This window comes from Tetrao urogallus, assembly GCF_951394365.1.
Source record: "Tetrao urogallus genome assembly, chromosome: 2".
NCBI classification, from domain to species: Eukaryota; Metazoa; Chordata; class Aves; order Galliformes; family Phasianidae; genus Tetrao; species Tetrao urogallus.
Window position 1 is genome coordinate 3,849,240 of NC_136814.1, and position 16,182 is coordinate 3,865,421.

Below are 16,182 nucleotides of genomic sequence, written 5' to 3' on the forward strand. Positions count from 1 at the left end.
CGTTTGTCTTTACTTGGACGCCACACACAAGACCCGCTGAGCTCCACCCGGCACCTCACCCCGCGCCGCGCTCCCGCACAGCACCTGCACGTGCTCGGCCCCCTCCACGGCGCGGTGACGTCAGCGTGACGCCGAGCAGCAGCGCACCGCCGTGAGAGAAGACTACAGCTCCCGGCGTGCAACGCGCGGCGCCCCGCCATGCGCAGAGACTGCTTCCGCGCGAAGCACGCCGGGAGTTGTAGTCACCGCGCACGACGCTGGGCCGCCGCGGCTGCGCAGTGGGGCGGCGCGGGAGGGAGGCGGCGGGTTCCGCCTCGTCACGCCCACCCACGGCGGCGGCGGAGGGTGGCGAGCCGCGGGGCCGGCGGAGACGCTGTTGTCGCCTCGCTTCGCCTCCCGCTCGGACTCGCTCTCGGCCGGGCCCTCCCGTCCTTCCCGCGGAGCCCACCCGAGGGGCTCGCCATGTTCTCCAGGAAGGGCCACGCCGACGCCAGGAAATCCACGCAGAAAGCTCTAGACCCCAAGCGGGACGTGCTGACCCGCCTCAAGCACCTCCGGGCGCTGCTGGGTGAGTGAGAGCCGCCCCGCCCCGCCCAGAGGGAAGCGGGCTGCGGGCGGGAGCGGCTGACGGAGCCCCGAGGGACCCTGAGGAGCCCCGAGGGCGGCGGCACGGCGCACAGCCGCAGCCCCGCGGCACCGCGCGGCGACGCTTTCAAATCTCCCACCTCACAACAAAGGGCTCCGAGCCGGCGGGGCTGGGCTTCGGCCCCTGAGGGAGAGAGCTGGTGCGGGGCTGCGCTGCCCGAGATGTCCGAGTTAGCAAGCGATGAGTGCCTCTGGGTGGCAGAGGTGGTTGGTGTCGTTTGGTGGTAAAGTAGTGGGAACAAGTGGCTGTTTGGGTGCGAAATAGCCAACAGCCCCGCAGGATGCGTCTTCAGAAGACCGGTGCGTCTGAGTTGTTGTTCACTGGTCGGTCTGGATCGATGGGCTGAGCCCGGCGGGATGAGCCTCACCAACCCGAGCGCCGGGTGCTGCGCTTTGGCCACAGCAGCCCCACGCAGCGCTGCAGCCTTGGGGCAGTGGCTGGCAAGCTGTGCGGAGGTAAAGGCTGCGGGGCCGTTAGCTGACAGCCGGCTGAACGTGAGCCAGCAGTGTGCCCAGGTGGCCAAGAAGGCCAACGGCACCCCGGCGTGTGTCAGCAGCAGGAGGTGAGCGGCCCTCCGCACTGCCGCTGGTGAGGCCGCACCTCCAGTGCTGCTCTCAGCGCTGGGCCCTCACTGCAGGAAAGACGCCGAGGGCTGCAGCGTGTCCAGAGAAGGGCAGCGGGGCTGTGAGGGGTCTGGAGCACAAGTGTGATGGGGAGCGGCTGAGGAACCGGGGCTGTTCGGTCTGGAGAAGAGGAGGCTCAGGGCAGACCTCGTGGCTCTGCAACCCCCTGCAAGGAGGCTGTGTGAGGCGGGGTCCTCTGCTCTCAGGGAATTAGTGATAGGATGAGAGGGGATGGCCTCACGTTGTGCCAGGGGAGGTTCGGGTTGGCTGCTAGGAACAATTCCTTCTCCAGAAGTGATTCTGCTCTGACACAGCTGCCCAGGGAGCGGTGGGGTCACCTGAAGGAGTCCCAGAGCCGTGGGATGTGGCACTGAGGGACGTGGGCAGCGGGCACAGTGGGATTGGGTTGTGGTTGGTGGTCTTAGTGGTCTTTTCCAACTGTAATGATTCTGTGATTCTAACTTGTCTATTTATTTTAACTTTAAGGAGCTTGTGTAACTGTAGTTTGGGATATACTTTCCTTGTCTGTCGCAGGGTTGAATCTCTTTCTTCAACATCTCCTACAGCGGAAGTCTTAACGCCTCTCTTTTGTTTCAAAACGTTGAAACCTGTTGCTGAATTTTGATGGTAATCTAAGTCTTGCAGGGGTTTAGATAGCCTTATGTTCTGCTGGTGAGCAAACAGCAGCAGGAAGTAGCTCTTCTAAGCGCTCTCAGGCACTGTCCTGGTTTAGGAGAATCAGTGGTGGTGTTAATACTTGTTAACCTCATTTTGATTTACTTTCTGAGAGACAAGGAGGAGAAAGTGATGCACAAAACTTCCGTTTCTTGTGTATGCTGCTTATTTTTTGAGTCTGGTGGCCCATCTCGGCCACAGCTGACCAATATGTGGGAGCCTCAGAGACATCTCGTTAGCTGCGAGACTTCGGTAGCTGGTTACAGGGAAGAGCTCGAGGTTAGTGACTTTTCAAGAAAGAGAAGTCAGTCACTGTTTCAGCATCACTCCCCTTGGTCACTGCACGTGCTGGCTGTCAGCCACTGGTACCATCTAGGTGGAAGCGCAGGCTTTGTGGAGTCCTCCCAGTGCTCTGCCTGCGGCATCAGGCTGCGTGGGGGAACCTCGCTGTGGTCTGCAGCATGGGTCAGTGGGGCTTGAGATTAGAAGCCTCTTCCTGCAGCATTTCAGTGACGGGAGAAAATACATTAGAAGCTTTCTTGATGTGCTGTAGCAAAGTGAGCAGCTTTTGTAGTGACAGTGCTGTATGTGGTCCTGAGTGAGAAGACAGTGATGGGTCTCCCTCAGGACACTCACTTTGGGATGGCTGTGCTCTGTGAGTGCCAAAATGAATGAGTAGAAGTCTCTGATAGTTTAGCAGGTTGTGGATGTACTTGTGTTAGGTTGTTTTTTTTTTTCTTATAGGTTTAATCCAGCTTCTCTTAAACTTGATACTTCTCCATGCATTTAGCGAGCTTATCTCAAAAGAGATTTTTGGGGTAGTTAATAAGTGGAAAAAGTGCTGGACAGGTGAGTAGGCAGTCTCATGTTATGCTCTACAAGTAGCATTGTTTTGATGTATATGTATTTTTTTATCCTCCCTGGGGACCAAACTTGTGCATTTCTTGTACTAGAGGTGTGTAAAATGTTCTGTTTGGTTGGTTTTGTTTGCTTGTTTTTAAATCATACCATGTATCTGCCTGCCTAAGGATTTTGGCAGGCGGAAGATACATTATGCTCATGCACTGCAACTGTATATTTAACTTATTGGCTATGTGCTCCACAAACCATACTAAAATAATTTCAAGTTTCGTTTTAAGTAATCTGGGGAAATGTTTTCTTTACCAAATGAGGTTTTAGAACATGTTGTGAAACCATCCTGAAGAAAGATCGTTCTAGGAGTCAGGGCTGGCAGACATTTTTTCCTTTACGTCTCCCCTCACTAAAATAAGCAGGCCTGAAGAAATCCAAAATATGGCAGCTTTTAGTTTGTGTTCCCTTTTCAGCACTTGTGTTTCATAGATGAAAAGTCCAGAGTTCAGTCAGAAGTTACAGCCCTTCTGGGGTCGTCGTTCCCTGCCCCCCTCTGCTTCTCTCTGCCCACAGTGGCACTTGTTCTTGGAGTGACTGAGCAGATGTCATTGTGTTGTCCTTTGTTATTGCACAAAGTCAATGCTAAGTGAAATGGCATTTACTCTGCTGAGATCCTACTGATGTAGGAGGGTAAAAATAAGAGGAAGGAAGATAATAAGAGGGCTGGGAGGGGAAGGAATGTTTATTTCCTTAAATAAGGAGTTGTGTGAGCAGCAGAAACAATAAAACCCTTTACTTGATTGATTCAGGCCTCTTAGCTGTCATCTGTGGAAGTTTTTATCAAAGAAAACCTTCCCTTTAAGTTTGTTGCTTGTAACATCCCTCAGGTCCCTTGAAGAATTGAGGCCCTTCTTCTGTGAGATGTGTCCTTGTTTGCTGGGCTGTCACTCAGTGGGACAGTTGTTTACAGATGTGACTATGTGATGTCTGGAATGAAAACCTTACTGTTGTAAAGTGGGTGGTCACCTGTGTTAGGTACAATACGAAAGAATTCATTTTGTTAATTGCTGTGTACGTGTTCTAGCCTTCCTGAGGAATTTTCATCTGTTTTCAAGAATAGATGTGTCACAACACGGTGTCTTCTATGAATATGGTGCTGTGGGGCAGTGACCTCTGTTTACCACAGTGCTCTCCATTAATCAACATGGGATCATTGTTTGTATACAAATAATACAAGTGGAGGGGATATCACAGGGCACTTGAGCTTTATTTCATACTGGTGGGGAGCCTCTTCTTTGTGCTGGTGTTACCCTTGCTGATTTCAGAGCATCATTTGCCTGAGGGCTGCAGCACATGCTTGGGTCTTGAAACTTGTTTTATTGTAGGCTGGGAGTTGTCAAGTCTGTGTGTGGGTAGGATGATCTCTGGTGATTTCAGTTGGCTGCCACCCTTCACATAACACTTAGGAAATGAGAACTTTCCCTTTGCTGCTTGTGAGTGTGCTGCAAGCTGCCCGAGAGGTGGTGACGATAATACTGACTTAAGTGGCTGAACTTCAACTTTTTTTATGCTGACTAATGATAGAGATGATAACCTTGTGTTTGAATGGCTTAGGTTGTACTGCTCAAATGGTGTGAGCTTGCTAGTGATATTATTTTAGACACATTCAGAAGTTAGAGCTTGCAGATGTCTGTGTTTAGAAAAGCCATTGCTCCTTGGATTACCACCAACACTTGAGATGTTAAAATTATTTTAGAAATTGCTCTAACTAGAATTTCTTTTTCAGTGGTGGCCTTTTAGTAATGGTAAGAGTTTCCTTGTGAAATGGACAGTCCCTGAAAAAAAGAACAAAACTGATCTTAGGGGCTTTTACTTAGCATTTAAAGCTCTAATTTGAAACAATTGCCATTTCTTTTTCTGAGACAGTTAGTAAAAATAGCATGAAGCTTGTGGGGTGAGGTTGGTCATAAAAGTTTATCATTAACCAGAGTGTGACTGCGAAGTCATCTTTTCATCTCCTTTACTTCTTTCTAAGTACTCGAGACAAAGAAAATCCCTGGGGATTGTGAGAGCTGTATATAAATAACATAAAACCTCACATAAAACCACCTGACTCTGGAAGTTCATGGAATTAAGGGAGGCTTTCTCTCAGCTTAAACAAATGCGGTAACACATCACAGTTAATACAGAAATAAGAGGAAAACCGGTGTGATAAGGACACAATTATTTTCATACGTACATATATGTATATATTACGAACCAAGAAGAGCACTGAGCATGCAGTGCACTCAAATGCTTACTGGGTGGTTCCTGGATAGTTAATTTCCTTAAATGTTAAGGTTAAGCAGTAAGAGAAGTGTGGGTGACTTGCCATCATCTAATGAGCTGATTTTTGTATCTTCTAGAGAAGGATTCTCACGTACACCCTCCAGAAGGTCCTGCTGTTTCCTTCGTATTGCTGTGAAAGCTGCAGAGCGCTCATGGGGAAGCATTAGCTAATGAACCACCTGACCTTGCATAGGGAATGGAGTCAGGTTATACGTGTTCTTGGAAAGGCACCAACTGTCTGACGGCTGGTAATGTTTGCCAGCTTGCCTTAGATTTTAGTACTCAGTTGTGAATTCAGACGGTGGTTGTTTTTTGCTGGTAGTAATGTGAGGGTTACTTATCAGTCAATATAGACAGAAAAATAAATAGAAAAATATAACCTAACATCTGCAGTTCAGCTTTGCTCTTTAATTTTCCTTCAATGCTTGTAAGTGTTTCTTCAGTCAGCTCGGTGCGGCAAAAGTCAATATTTAACCTTAGGATCTACACTGAGAAATAGTAAGCGACACTTGCTCAAAAATCATCTCGTGAAGGACTCTTTCTCATCAGCTTTTGTTGTGGTGATGGTCTCTGAAAAGGGCAGAAGCAGCGGGACTGGGGAGGAAGCTGTGCTGTGTGTGCTACTGCCTGCCCAGAGGGGGGAGCCTGGAGGGGGGTTGCTGCTTTGCTCTTAGTAGGAGAGCTGGGCAGTGGTGTCAGGATGACGGCTTGCTCACACAATTGCAAGAAAATCGTACTTTGAGAGCAGATATCTTGTCCTAAGGTAGCAGCCGGAGGTGTTGCTGATGGTTCAGAATTCAGAACCTTACATTTTGAAACGTAAGGTTTATTCTCCATATTCTCCAATTTATTCTCCGTATCCTGCAAAGGAGTATAAAGAACAAAGTAATAGGGAAAGGATGTGACTGAGAATGCATGCTTATGTCAGAGTAGCAGATGAGTCATCTCCGAAATGCCACATTTATAGAATAGAGAATTTACTTTTTTTTTTTTTTTGATTAGGCAGCTCCTTTCTCCTCCTTTCACAATTTAAAGGGAAAGTTTCCTTAATGAACTCATTCTTTCATATGAAAGCCTTGTAAATGAAAGCCTTGTTTTCTCCTAGAGTTGTGTTTAACAACGCATTCATAGAGGGGAATAATTGCACTTAACTTGCAAATTCAACACCAGTAGCTTGAAGGAAACCAATACCATGTAAAAGAGTTTCCATGCACTAATTGTTGCCATACTGCAAGCATCCAAACAAAGCCTTATTGCAGAAAAGCTATCAATTTATTGTTTCGGGGGATAAAAAAAGCACGAAACACCATGCTATTCAAGGCTAACATCAATCTTTTGTTGATGTGTGATGTTGGTTCTTCTTGTATTTAACTTTGTTGGCTTGGTTAATGAATGGCTTTCTTGAGAGGCTGTTAATAATTCTTACGCTTTCTCTTCTTACTTCTGGGTGGAATTACATCTTTCCTTGGCCAAATCAATTACAGCAAAATAATTAAAGTGCAGTTGGCAAATGTCATGTTTAGGAAATGTTAGGGTTTTTTTGTTCTGTTTTTTTTCTTAAAAAATAAGTGTGTTTGAAATCTTAACTCTACATTAAGGCCCAAGGTAGTGTTGCATGCGTGGGCTTCTATTATTTTTTAAAGAAATTGGAGATATGTTGATTTGTTGTTTGTTTGATTATTTACCAGATAAATTTAACAGCTAGATTTGCAATTAACTTCTGGAAATGATTGCTGGCATTTCTTTTTCTCCAGAAATAGCTGCCTGTTCTGGTGGTGCAGGAACAATATAGTCAGGTAGCCATTCTGGCATCAAAACATACCCTGTAGAATATTTTCCTGTGTAAGTTACTTTAAAATTGGAAGTGGTTTGGAAACAGAAATGAAAACTGTAGATAAGATACAGCTCATGTTTTGGAAGTATTTCTTGAGCAGTGGGATTTCCAGCAGTCAGTCTTTAGCACAGTGATCTCTGACCTCTGCTTCTAACATTAGCCGCCTCGTGTGCTCAAAGTACTTTCCTCCAGCTATTCTCTAGATTGCTTCAGTTTGGCCTGGGTAGGCTTATTTATTTACTAAATAGTTCTGTGACTCTTAATGAAAACTCCAGCTTTTCCCCTGCTTCCCATCCTCCCCAGGTAGGACGGTGTGCAGGTGGTGTCCAGCTGGCACAGGGCTGACGACAGGCTCACCTTCCCTTGGTATCTTTTAATTTGTCAGTATTTGATGTAATTTACAAAAGTACATCAATTCCTTTCCGGAGTTGCGTGCTGTTCTGAGAGAACTATTTCCAAATGCACATTAAAATCCATGTGAAATGTGATTTCTGGTTGAGCAGTGCTGATGAAGATCTTCAGATAGCAATATTCGCTGATGCCACAGTGATGCTTCAGCAGCATATTTGTCTTCCTCCTCCTCCACATCAGCCTCAGGCTGTGTGTTTGTGAGCATTTAGTTTCTAGATCTTGAAATACGGGACAAGAAATGTCTCTAGCCCCTGCATAGTACATCTTTTAGAATTAGTAGACTTTTTCTCTAATGATCTAATTTATTTCATCTTACTGGCAACAGTAATTTAAATCTGCCAGGTTGGACTGCTGGGCGCTCAGGTATTTTATTTACTGAAACAATTGGCTGTGTGATACAGGTTTAGCTCCTGAGAGAATCAGATTACTGGATTAAATTCACAGTGAAGGTAAAAATAAGCTTTCTTCTGTCAAGCAGCAACACTGTATAAATTTCTACAAACGCTCTTAACTCTCTTTTCTGTAATTAAACTTGAAAATTATGAACAATTATAAATGGTAGAGAAATCTGCAGTTGTTTCATTATAAATGAAAGTGTTTCAATTTGACCTTTCTTTTTAACATGCCATTGTTGTTTGGTGTTGAGGCAGTCACTGTGAATGTACCTTTGGTCTTTTAGAGCTGTGTTTTAGCCTTCACTTGGTCTTGCCCTTTTACTGAAACTTCCTGTGCAGACTTCCTCTACTCAGTAAAAGGTTGATTTTGCCCTTGGGTGAAGGTTCCATGCAATTATTATTATTATTTTTAAATGAATTGTTTTGAATTCACTGAGGATTCCTAATGATGTGTGGAATCTTTACAGACAGCTACAGGATGGCTGCTGTGTGGCGTAATTTTCAGAGTAATTAAAAAAATTGTTCATAAATGACTGAGCAGTGCAGTTGGCTATCAGATGGGCCAAAAGCCAGTCCATGTTCATGGCTAAACCATTTAGTACCTTTGCTATGTTTGGGTTCAGTCGTGTTACTTCATGCTGTGGGGCATGTGGAAGAATTTCTAGCAACGTACGCTTCTGATGATCCAAAAGGATTCAGTTCAGTACTTAATGTAACCCCAGTGAGGAGATCTGGTGAATTATTTTGATAACAGGCAGCTTTCACATTTGTTAGCAAAAAATGTCTCTTAGGAGTTGTCCATAGCAACTCTTAAGAATTGCTATAGAAGCAATATGTGGGTGCATCCTGTCTTTCTTTTTTAAGATGGAAAACAAACCTAAACAACACGCAAACTTTGAAAAACTGAGTAAAAGCATACATTTTTCTATTTCATTTCTAATGATGGAAACACAATCTAGTATAGAATATTTAATGAAATCACTAGAATTGTTTCATAGTGCACTTCATTTTCCAGCTTGCATGAGGAGAAGTGTTTCCAGGTTTCAGATGTTGTGTAATAACTCCATTTGTTCTTCTTGCTAGATATTGTGGATGGAAGTGACCTGAAGCAGTTTTTTGAGAACAATTATTCTCAAATTTTTTTTATCTTCTATGAAAACTTCATAACACTGGAAAATAGCCTGAAACAAAAAGGTAAGTGTTAAGAGTTTAGCTGGCATCTTAATTTTACGGTATCAGTAGTGATGATCATAGAATCATAGACCATGGGAAGTTGCTGCTTGAAATACTGTAGGTAACTGACAGGAGTTGTAAATACATGTTTATGGTTTGAAGCATAATTTCTGCACCGAAATTACGTCTTGTGCAATTCACATCTTCTCATCTTGTTTTGAAATGCTGATGGCCTTTACCATACATTTGAGTGTATGTCTGTTCAACTGAAAAATATCAGAAAACCACAGAGCAAACCTGACCATTGAAGATAACACTGAGTAGAATAACTGGGTGCTCCAAGGTGAACCCAATCACATTGCTTTGCAGATACGGGACTCTTAACTATGCCCAAAGAGGGGAGAGATGCTGAAATTCAGAAATATCCTCCTCTTTTAATGCTAGATGAATTAAAATAAACCAAGTGCAGCATTGCTGACTTCAGTTGAGTAACAGCAGTGTATTTGCTCCACCCGTTTCATCACACCGCGTATTACATCAAATGATGTTGTTTTCTTTCTTGCAGGGAATAAATCACAGAGGGAGGAGCTGGACTCCATTCTCTTTCTTTTTGAAGTAAGTTTTCCTTACTGGGGAACTATTTCTTCCTAATTGTGTGTGTTGTTGTCATTATGTGCTTGCTACTACCTTTACAACGTGAGGTAAAACCGGGCATCAGTCAAAATGACAGCAGGTGTCCCTGCCTGTAAGAGATAAAAGGCAGAAAAGAGGTAGGGTGTGCATTGTTTTCAGATACAGCAATAATAAAAACAATTATGCCACAGAAATATCTGGCTTGAAAGAATATCCAGAGTCAGATTTTATCGAAGACAAGTAAACTAATTTAGTTTGCAGAGTAGTCTGAAATGTGGCTCTGGACAGTATCATATTGCTTAAGTATAGTTATTTTATTAATTGGTGCCCTTAGGGTGGAAGACAGCTTGGTTGAACCAGAAGTAGAGAGGAGGACGTGTAGGGAAGCTTCCTCAAACTTCGAACCTCAACAATAAAACTTTAAAGGAGAAATGCAATAAATTTAATTCATTTTTAGATCATAAATACTTTACAGATATAAAAATGTAGCTGCTGAGTTCTGAAATATCTCATGGTAAATTTGTATGCCTTACTGTATTTAGTTTCCCTTGCAGTAGTTGAATGAGAACATGCTCAGAATATAAGTAGTACATTGCTTCTTAATTGTAAAACATTGTGTTTTGCTCTTAACTTCTTCAAGTTACTGAGCACACTTGATAACATGGTAGTTCACGATACGCAGAAATTTTAATTAATATATCCAATCAAAAGAAAGGGTGAATAAGAGTACATTAGAACTTCAAGGTTTTTGCTTCTTGGTGAGAAGGTATGGCTCTAAATCTTGACTAGAGTAACTATTGCATTGCTTTCTGTAACTTAAGGAAAAGCTTGAGTATATTCATCTGTGTATTTGTTAGGTCAACTGCTGGTAATGTCTGTGAGGATGAAAAAATCTCTGGTGGCTAAAACTAGAGTTGTCTTTTGAAATACATTGGAAGGAAGTATTTAATACCTTGCTTTCTTTGCTACCCTTGCAACATGTTCTTCATTTAGATTCCTTCGATGTGCTTCTTCGACTTCAGCTTTCAAAGTTGGTGTAGTTTTTCAAATCAGTATTCTCAGTTTTTGAACAATAAATTCTGATATCAAGGAAGTTGGATCCAAATTTAGGATTTCAGAGGTGATAAGCTCAGGAAACAGGTGACATGTAGCTAAGTCTTGTTGTGTTCTGCATGAATTTGGTAACCACGTATACTAATGGTTTGTTTTCAAGAGTACAAAAGGAAATGTATCCTTCTGGATACTATAAGATACTTAAAATTGTGTCCACACAAGGCACACTTACCAGACTGGAAGATGCTTCCATCACTGTAGAAGTATATGTTGTTTCCCAACATATGATTCTTCCACTAACAAGATGAGGCAGCAAGTGATCAAGGAGTGACAGGAATAAGTGAAGAGGATAAATACAATTAAATTGTCTATTTCAGAAAACTTTTTTGATTATATTCAATTTGCAGTCAGAATTCCTTCAAATGTCAAGATCTGTCATCCTGTTTCCTTTTGAAGAGTAAAGACTGAATGTGAACAAATCTAAACAATTAGGCAAAAGAATCCTGTCATTCATGTAACACAAGAGATTTTCCTTTCGGGGTAAAGCTGGTTGTTGAAATGCTGAAGCAGTATGTGAATGTAATTCTTCTTTAAATCTCACGGCACTTCTTATAGTAAGATTTTTCTTTTCCATTTTACTGTACTTTAAAAACCCCAAACCTGAAAGGTGTCATTCTTGTTACACGATAACAGTAGTGTTGAAATGTAAGAAAATCGAGTTGAGAAGAGCAGCCAGGGATGGAGGAAGAAGAAATGACAAGACAAGGTTCGTTTTCATGTTTCAAGATGAAGCAGTATCTTGGCTCTGTCTGCATTTCATCTCCAAGTGAATTGAAAGCTATGCTTTTGGAGAAACAGGATCAGGTCTCTGAAGATGTCTTGTTATTCCTTCTCCTTATCTAAAGAAAGAAAAAAAGACATCTTTAATTTCATGTTTTTGCTTCTGTAATAGATGGGATGATGAGTTCAAGGCAACATAATGGAAGTTGCTCTGAAAGTAATGCCTCCTATTTATTTCCGTGGAGACTACAGTAGATTAAAAAGAGCACAATAACACTTTGATAGAGCACATTCTCTGCTACAAAACACTATTTTTCAGCATGGTCACCACCATTAGCTGTGCATTTTTGCCAGCAATGAACAAGAGCCTACATGGCTGGTCTTTCACATCACTGTTGCCACTTGCTCTTGTTAGACTTTGTGCTGTTAGTGATTGTCCAATAACTCATCAAAATCTGCAAGGCCTCTCTGCCCTCAAGGGAGTTGACATCTCTTCCCAATTTAGTATCATCTGCAAACTTACTGAGTACGCATCTGAGTCTCGTGTCCAGATTATTTATAGAAACATTGAAGAGAACTGGCCCTAAAATGGAGCGATGTAGAACCCCTCTAGCGACTGGCCATCATCCTGAGGCGGTCCCATTTACTGTGACCTTTGAGCCCAACCTGTCAGCCAATTGCTCACTCATCTTCTTAGGTATTTATGGACATTTTGTCCGTAAAGATACAGTGAGAAACAGTGTTGAAAGCTTTTCTGAAATCCCAAAAGATTACATCTGCTGTCTTCCCTTGGCCATCTCGGTGTGTAACCTTGTAATCAAAGGAAATTAGGTTTGTTAAACTGGGCTTTCCCCTTGTGAGCCCTTGCTGGTGGCAGCAATGACTGCATTGTCTTGTAGTTCTTTTTCAATAACTCTCAGAATAATCTTCTCCATAATTTTACCAGGCGCTGAAGAGAGACTGACAGGCCTGCAATTACGAGTGTCTTCTTTCTTGCCCTTTGTGAAAATCAGAATGTTTTCTATCCTCCGGTCAACTCTGGAACTTCTCCAGATTTCCAAGCCCTTTTTAAAAAAGATAATAATTAAGAGAGGTCTCGTGATAACATCAGGGTATTAAAAATACTGGCTGATAGGAATTCTCTTGGGTCCCCATAGACTTACATAGCCAGCTGGAATAACAAATCCCACCTGAGTCCCCATAGACTTACATAGCCAGCTGGAATAGCAAATCCCACCTGAGTCTGGAAGTTTATCATTCCTGCAGTCGTGGTCCTCCAACTCAGGGCTCAGGTGGACCCAGCATCATTGTCAGTGCTGAAAACAGAGGTGAAGAAGGCATTAAACATCTCTGCTTTGTCTACATCCCTGTTTGTGAGGTGACTAACTCCACTGAGTGACAGAATTTTCTTTGGTTCTCCTTTTGCTGTTAACTTGTATTAAAAATGCCCTTTTTGTTGTCCTCTGCAGTACTGGCCAGCTTCAACTCTGAGCTTCGGCTGTATTAATTTTCTTCCTACAATTGTAAACAGCATTGCTGTTCTCCCATGCCGCTGAGTTTCTTTCTGAAGTCTGTATGCTTTACTTTTCCACCTGAGCTCAAGGAGATCCCTGCTCAGGGAAGCTGACCTGCCCCACCTGCATGACTGCTGATGGTTTGGAATTCCTTGTTCTTTGCTCTGAAGAGGCGGGATTTAATCAGTGACCAGCGGTGATGGACCCCAGTGCCTTCAAAAGCACATTCCTGGGGGCCTTGCTAACTGGTTGTCTGAGCAGCCTGAAGTTTGCCCTCCCCATATCCAGGGTTCAGGTTTTGCTGGCAGTTTTCCTCCTGTCTGAAGGTTTTCAACTTCAGTATGTCATAGTCATTGTGACAAGACTGCTACTGAGTGCTACCTCACCTATGAGACCCTCTCTACTTGTAAAAAAGAATTATATCTAGGAGGGCACCATTTCTAGTTGGTTCCTTTTTCTGCTTTTATTTATTTATTCCCAATAAAGCATTAGTAAGAATCTAATGTAAGATTTTGTTTAAGGCAGCATCAAATTACACAAGGTCTTACATATGCCATGCCTGTATGGGTGGCAGGAGAAATTCTTTTGTTCCTCCCTTCTCACCCCCAAGTGAGAATAGGTATCACCTCATTTACTGAGCAAGGCTGTGCATTTTAATTGCATCTCATTAATACACTTACTCTGTGGCCTTGAATAAGTAATTAAATTTCTGTGTCTGTGTCATTGAATAGAAAATAGCTAATGCTTACTCACCCTGTTAAAGTGAATAAATATGTATTCCTGTGTCTTGAAAATGTGTGGCTAAAAACCAACTCAGTATGGCTTAAAAATATCAGGAAAACATAATGGTGAGGAAAAAAAGAAACACAGTTATATATGAACAAAGTACTGTTCTGGTTCTGATGGAAGAGAATGGTATTTTAGCCCAGTGAGGAAACAAAGAAGAAATCATTCCAGTATGAAATTTGAAGTGATCTGCTTCATGGTGTTAATGTACTAGAAGTAACTTTGCAATCCATTTATGCCTCTGACACGTAATAACTTAATGCTTTTTAGGAGAACAGTTTTTTCTAGGGCCCTTTAATACACAGATCAAGAATATGTTGGTCAGAATACAGGACAAGAAGAGTGTAAATGCCAGGTAATTAAACATTCATATTGTCAGCCATAGGAAACAGAACTAATTGATTGTTAAGCTTACCCCATTTAATCTGTTGTCAGCATGAACCAGAGGTTTCCAAGAGTTTTCTTCTAATTAGCTAAGTAGGTAATTACTTAGGATTGAGAAATCCTGAATCCAGGTGGTTGGGGTTAGCTTTTTGAAGAGTCAGTAAAAATATTTATGAAATAATGTGACATGCTTTTTTCTGGTATAGTTTGGTGACTGTTTTGCTGCTGTTCTTGAGTGACACCTAGTGTATATGTAAAGCAAAAGTGCCATCTGTTTCCACAAATGCTCTGAAAACTAGGTTGACTCTGTTGTAGTTTACTGAAATCTTAATTTTGCACATCACCTATGTAGTTAGGGCTCTTAATGGTACAATAAGCAACATACTAATCAAAGAAGAAATAATAATCGAAAAGGAGTAATATTAACAGTAATTTTAGTTAACTTGAAAGTGCTTTTGCAGTTACTGTTTTCTGTGGTATCAGGTACTGATTCCTGTGACGCTGAGCCTTTTGCATCTATGGCAAAACAGGAGCATGCTATTGGTTTTGATGTATTACAGAGGTAATTTATTTCAGTTCTCTATAGAGCAGCCACATCTCATGCTGGTGCAGTCAACGCTGATTCAGTGTGCTCACTGGATGAAATATTCTGTTCTTAGTTTCATGACTTCTCCTTCTAAAGCAGTAAAGCAGGTGACTTGATCAGAGTAGCCACTGTTGAAGTTTTTCATATGCTGCCTGTGTCTGATTTGAAGTATCCAAAATATGCCCACAGCAAGTGGATTTAAGTGTTAAGTGGATGTAAAATGTCAGAAATGTGCTAATAGCTTCTACAGTATGCCTATCCGTGATACTGTACACCCATATTCATGGTCTGCTTTTGCTTTTGTACAAGTGTAAGCATTTTTCTGGAGATTACAGTCATAGAATCCTAGAATGGCTTGTGCTGGAAGGGATCTTAAAGATCTTCTGGTTGCAATCCCTGCCATGGACTGGCTGCCCCCCACCAGCTCAGGCTGCCCAGGGCCCATCCAACCTGGCCTTGGGCACCTCCAGGCATGGGGCATCACAGCTCTCTGGGCAGCAGTGACAGGGCCTCACCACCCTCCCTTAGCATCTGTTCTGCTCATGAAGAAGCAGAATCACTTCTGATATGTTCTGGGCAGTACCAGACAAAGCGTTTGTAGGTAGACAGGTAGACCAATAGTCATACACAGAAGGAAGAGTCAAACTCGCCCAGCTGGTGAAGGGGCTCTCTGGCTGTGCAGCACTCCTCAGGAAGCAGCCTTGCTCTAGGAGATGCTCTCCCTTCAATGGCCTCCCTTCAATGGCCTCTCCCAGCTGTGGGCACACAGCTGGCTAACATTCAGTTGGCTGTCAGCTAATTGCCTTTACCTCCATGCAGCCAAGGCTGTAGTTATGCATGGGGTAGTTGTGACCAAAGTGCAGGACCCTACACTTGGTCCTGTTGAGCTTTTATCCCATTCCCTGCTGTGTCCCATAAGAGTGGGAGATTCTCCTTGGCCATCCTCTTACTGTTCATGTATTTGTAAAAACATTTTTTATTATCCTTGATAATGCTAGCCGGATGAAGTTCTTGCTGGGCTTTTGCCTTTCTGATTTTCCTTCTGTATACCTTAGTGACATCCTTATATTTTGTGGAATTGCCTGACACTTCTTCCAAAGATTGTAACTCTCTTTTTTTCCTGGAGTCTCAGCAAAAGTTTTCTGTTCAGTCACACTGGTCTTCTTCCCAGTTTGTCTTACAGCACAGGGATACAGCCTGCTCCTGCACCTTTAAGATTTCCTTCTTGAGGGATGTCCAGCTTTCCTGGACCACTTTGCCCTTCATGACTGACTCCCAAGGGATTCTCTCTCCCAGTGAACATTCTAAACAGTCCGAAGTCTGCAAGGCCATAGTGCTGGGGTTCCCAGACCTGGATGCAGTACTCCAAGTGGGGCCTCATGAGAACAGAGGGGGAAAATCACCTCCTTCTCCCTGCTGCCACCCCTCTTTTGATGCAGATTGGGGCGCTGTTGGCCTATTGGGCTGCAAGCCTGTTCATCCACCAGAACCCTCGAATCAGTTAACTGA

At 43.1% G+C, this 16,182-nt stretch overlaps 1 protein-coding gene across 1 annotated transcript in view; it reads left to right on the forward strand.

Moving 5' to 3' along the window:
- Positions 1-462: 462 nt before the first annotated feature.
- Positions 463-16,182, forward strand: part of RALGAPA2 (Ral GTPase activating protein catalytic subunit alpha 2) — a gene marked incomplete at both ends in the record, with an annotated part of 118,398 nt that continues 102,678 nt past the window's right edge. Inside the window, 3 exons of the mRNA XM_079550449.1 lie at positions 463-568; positions 8,848-8,958; positions 9,503-9,552. Of these exons, the coding sequence (XP_079406575.1) occupies positions 463-568; positions 8,848-8,958; positions 9,503-9,552 (267 nt within the window). The remainder of the gene's footprint in view (positions 569-8,847; positions 8,959-9,502; positions 9,553-16,182) is intronic.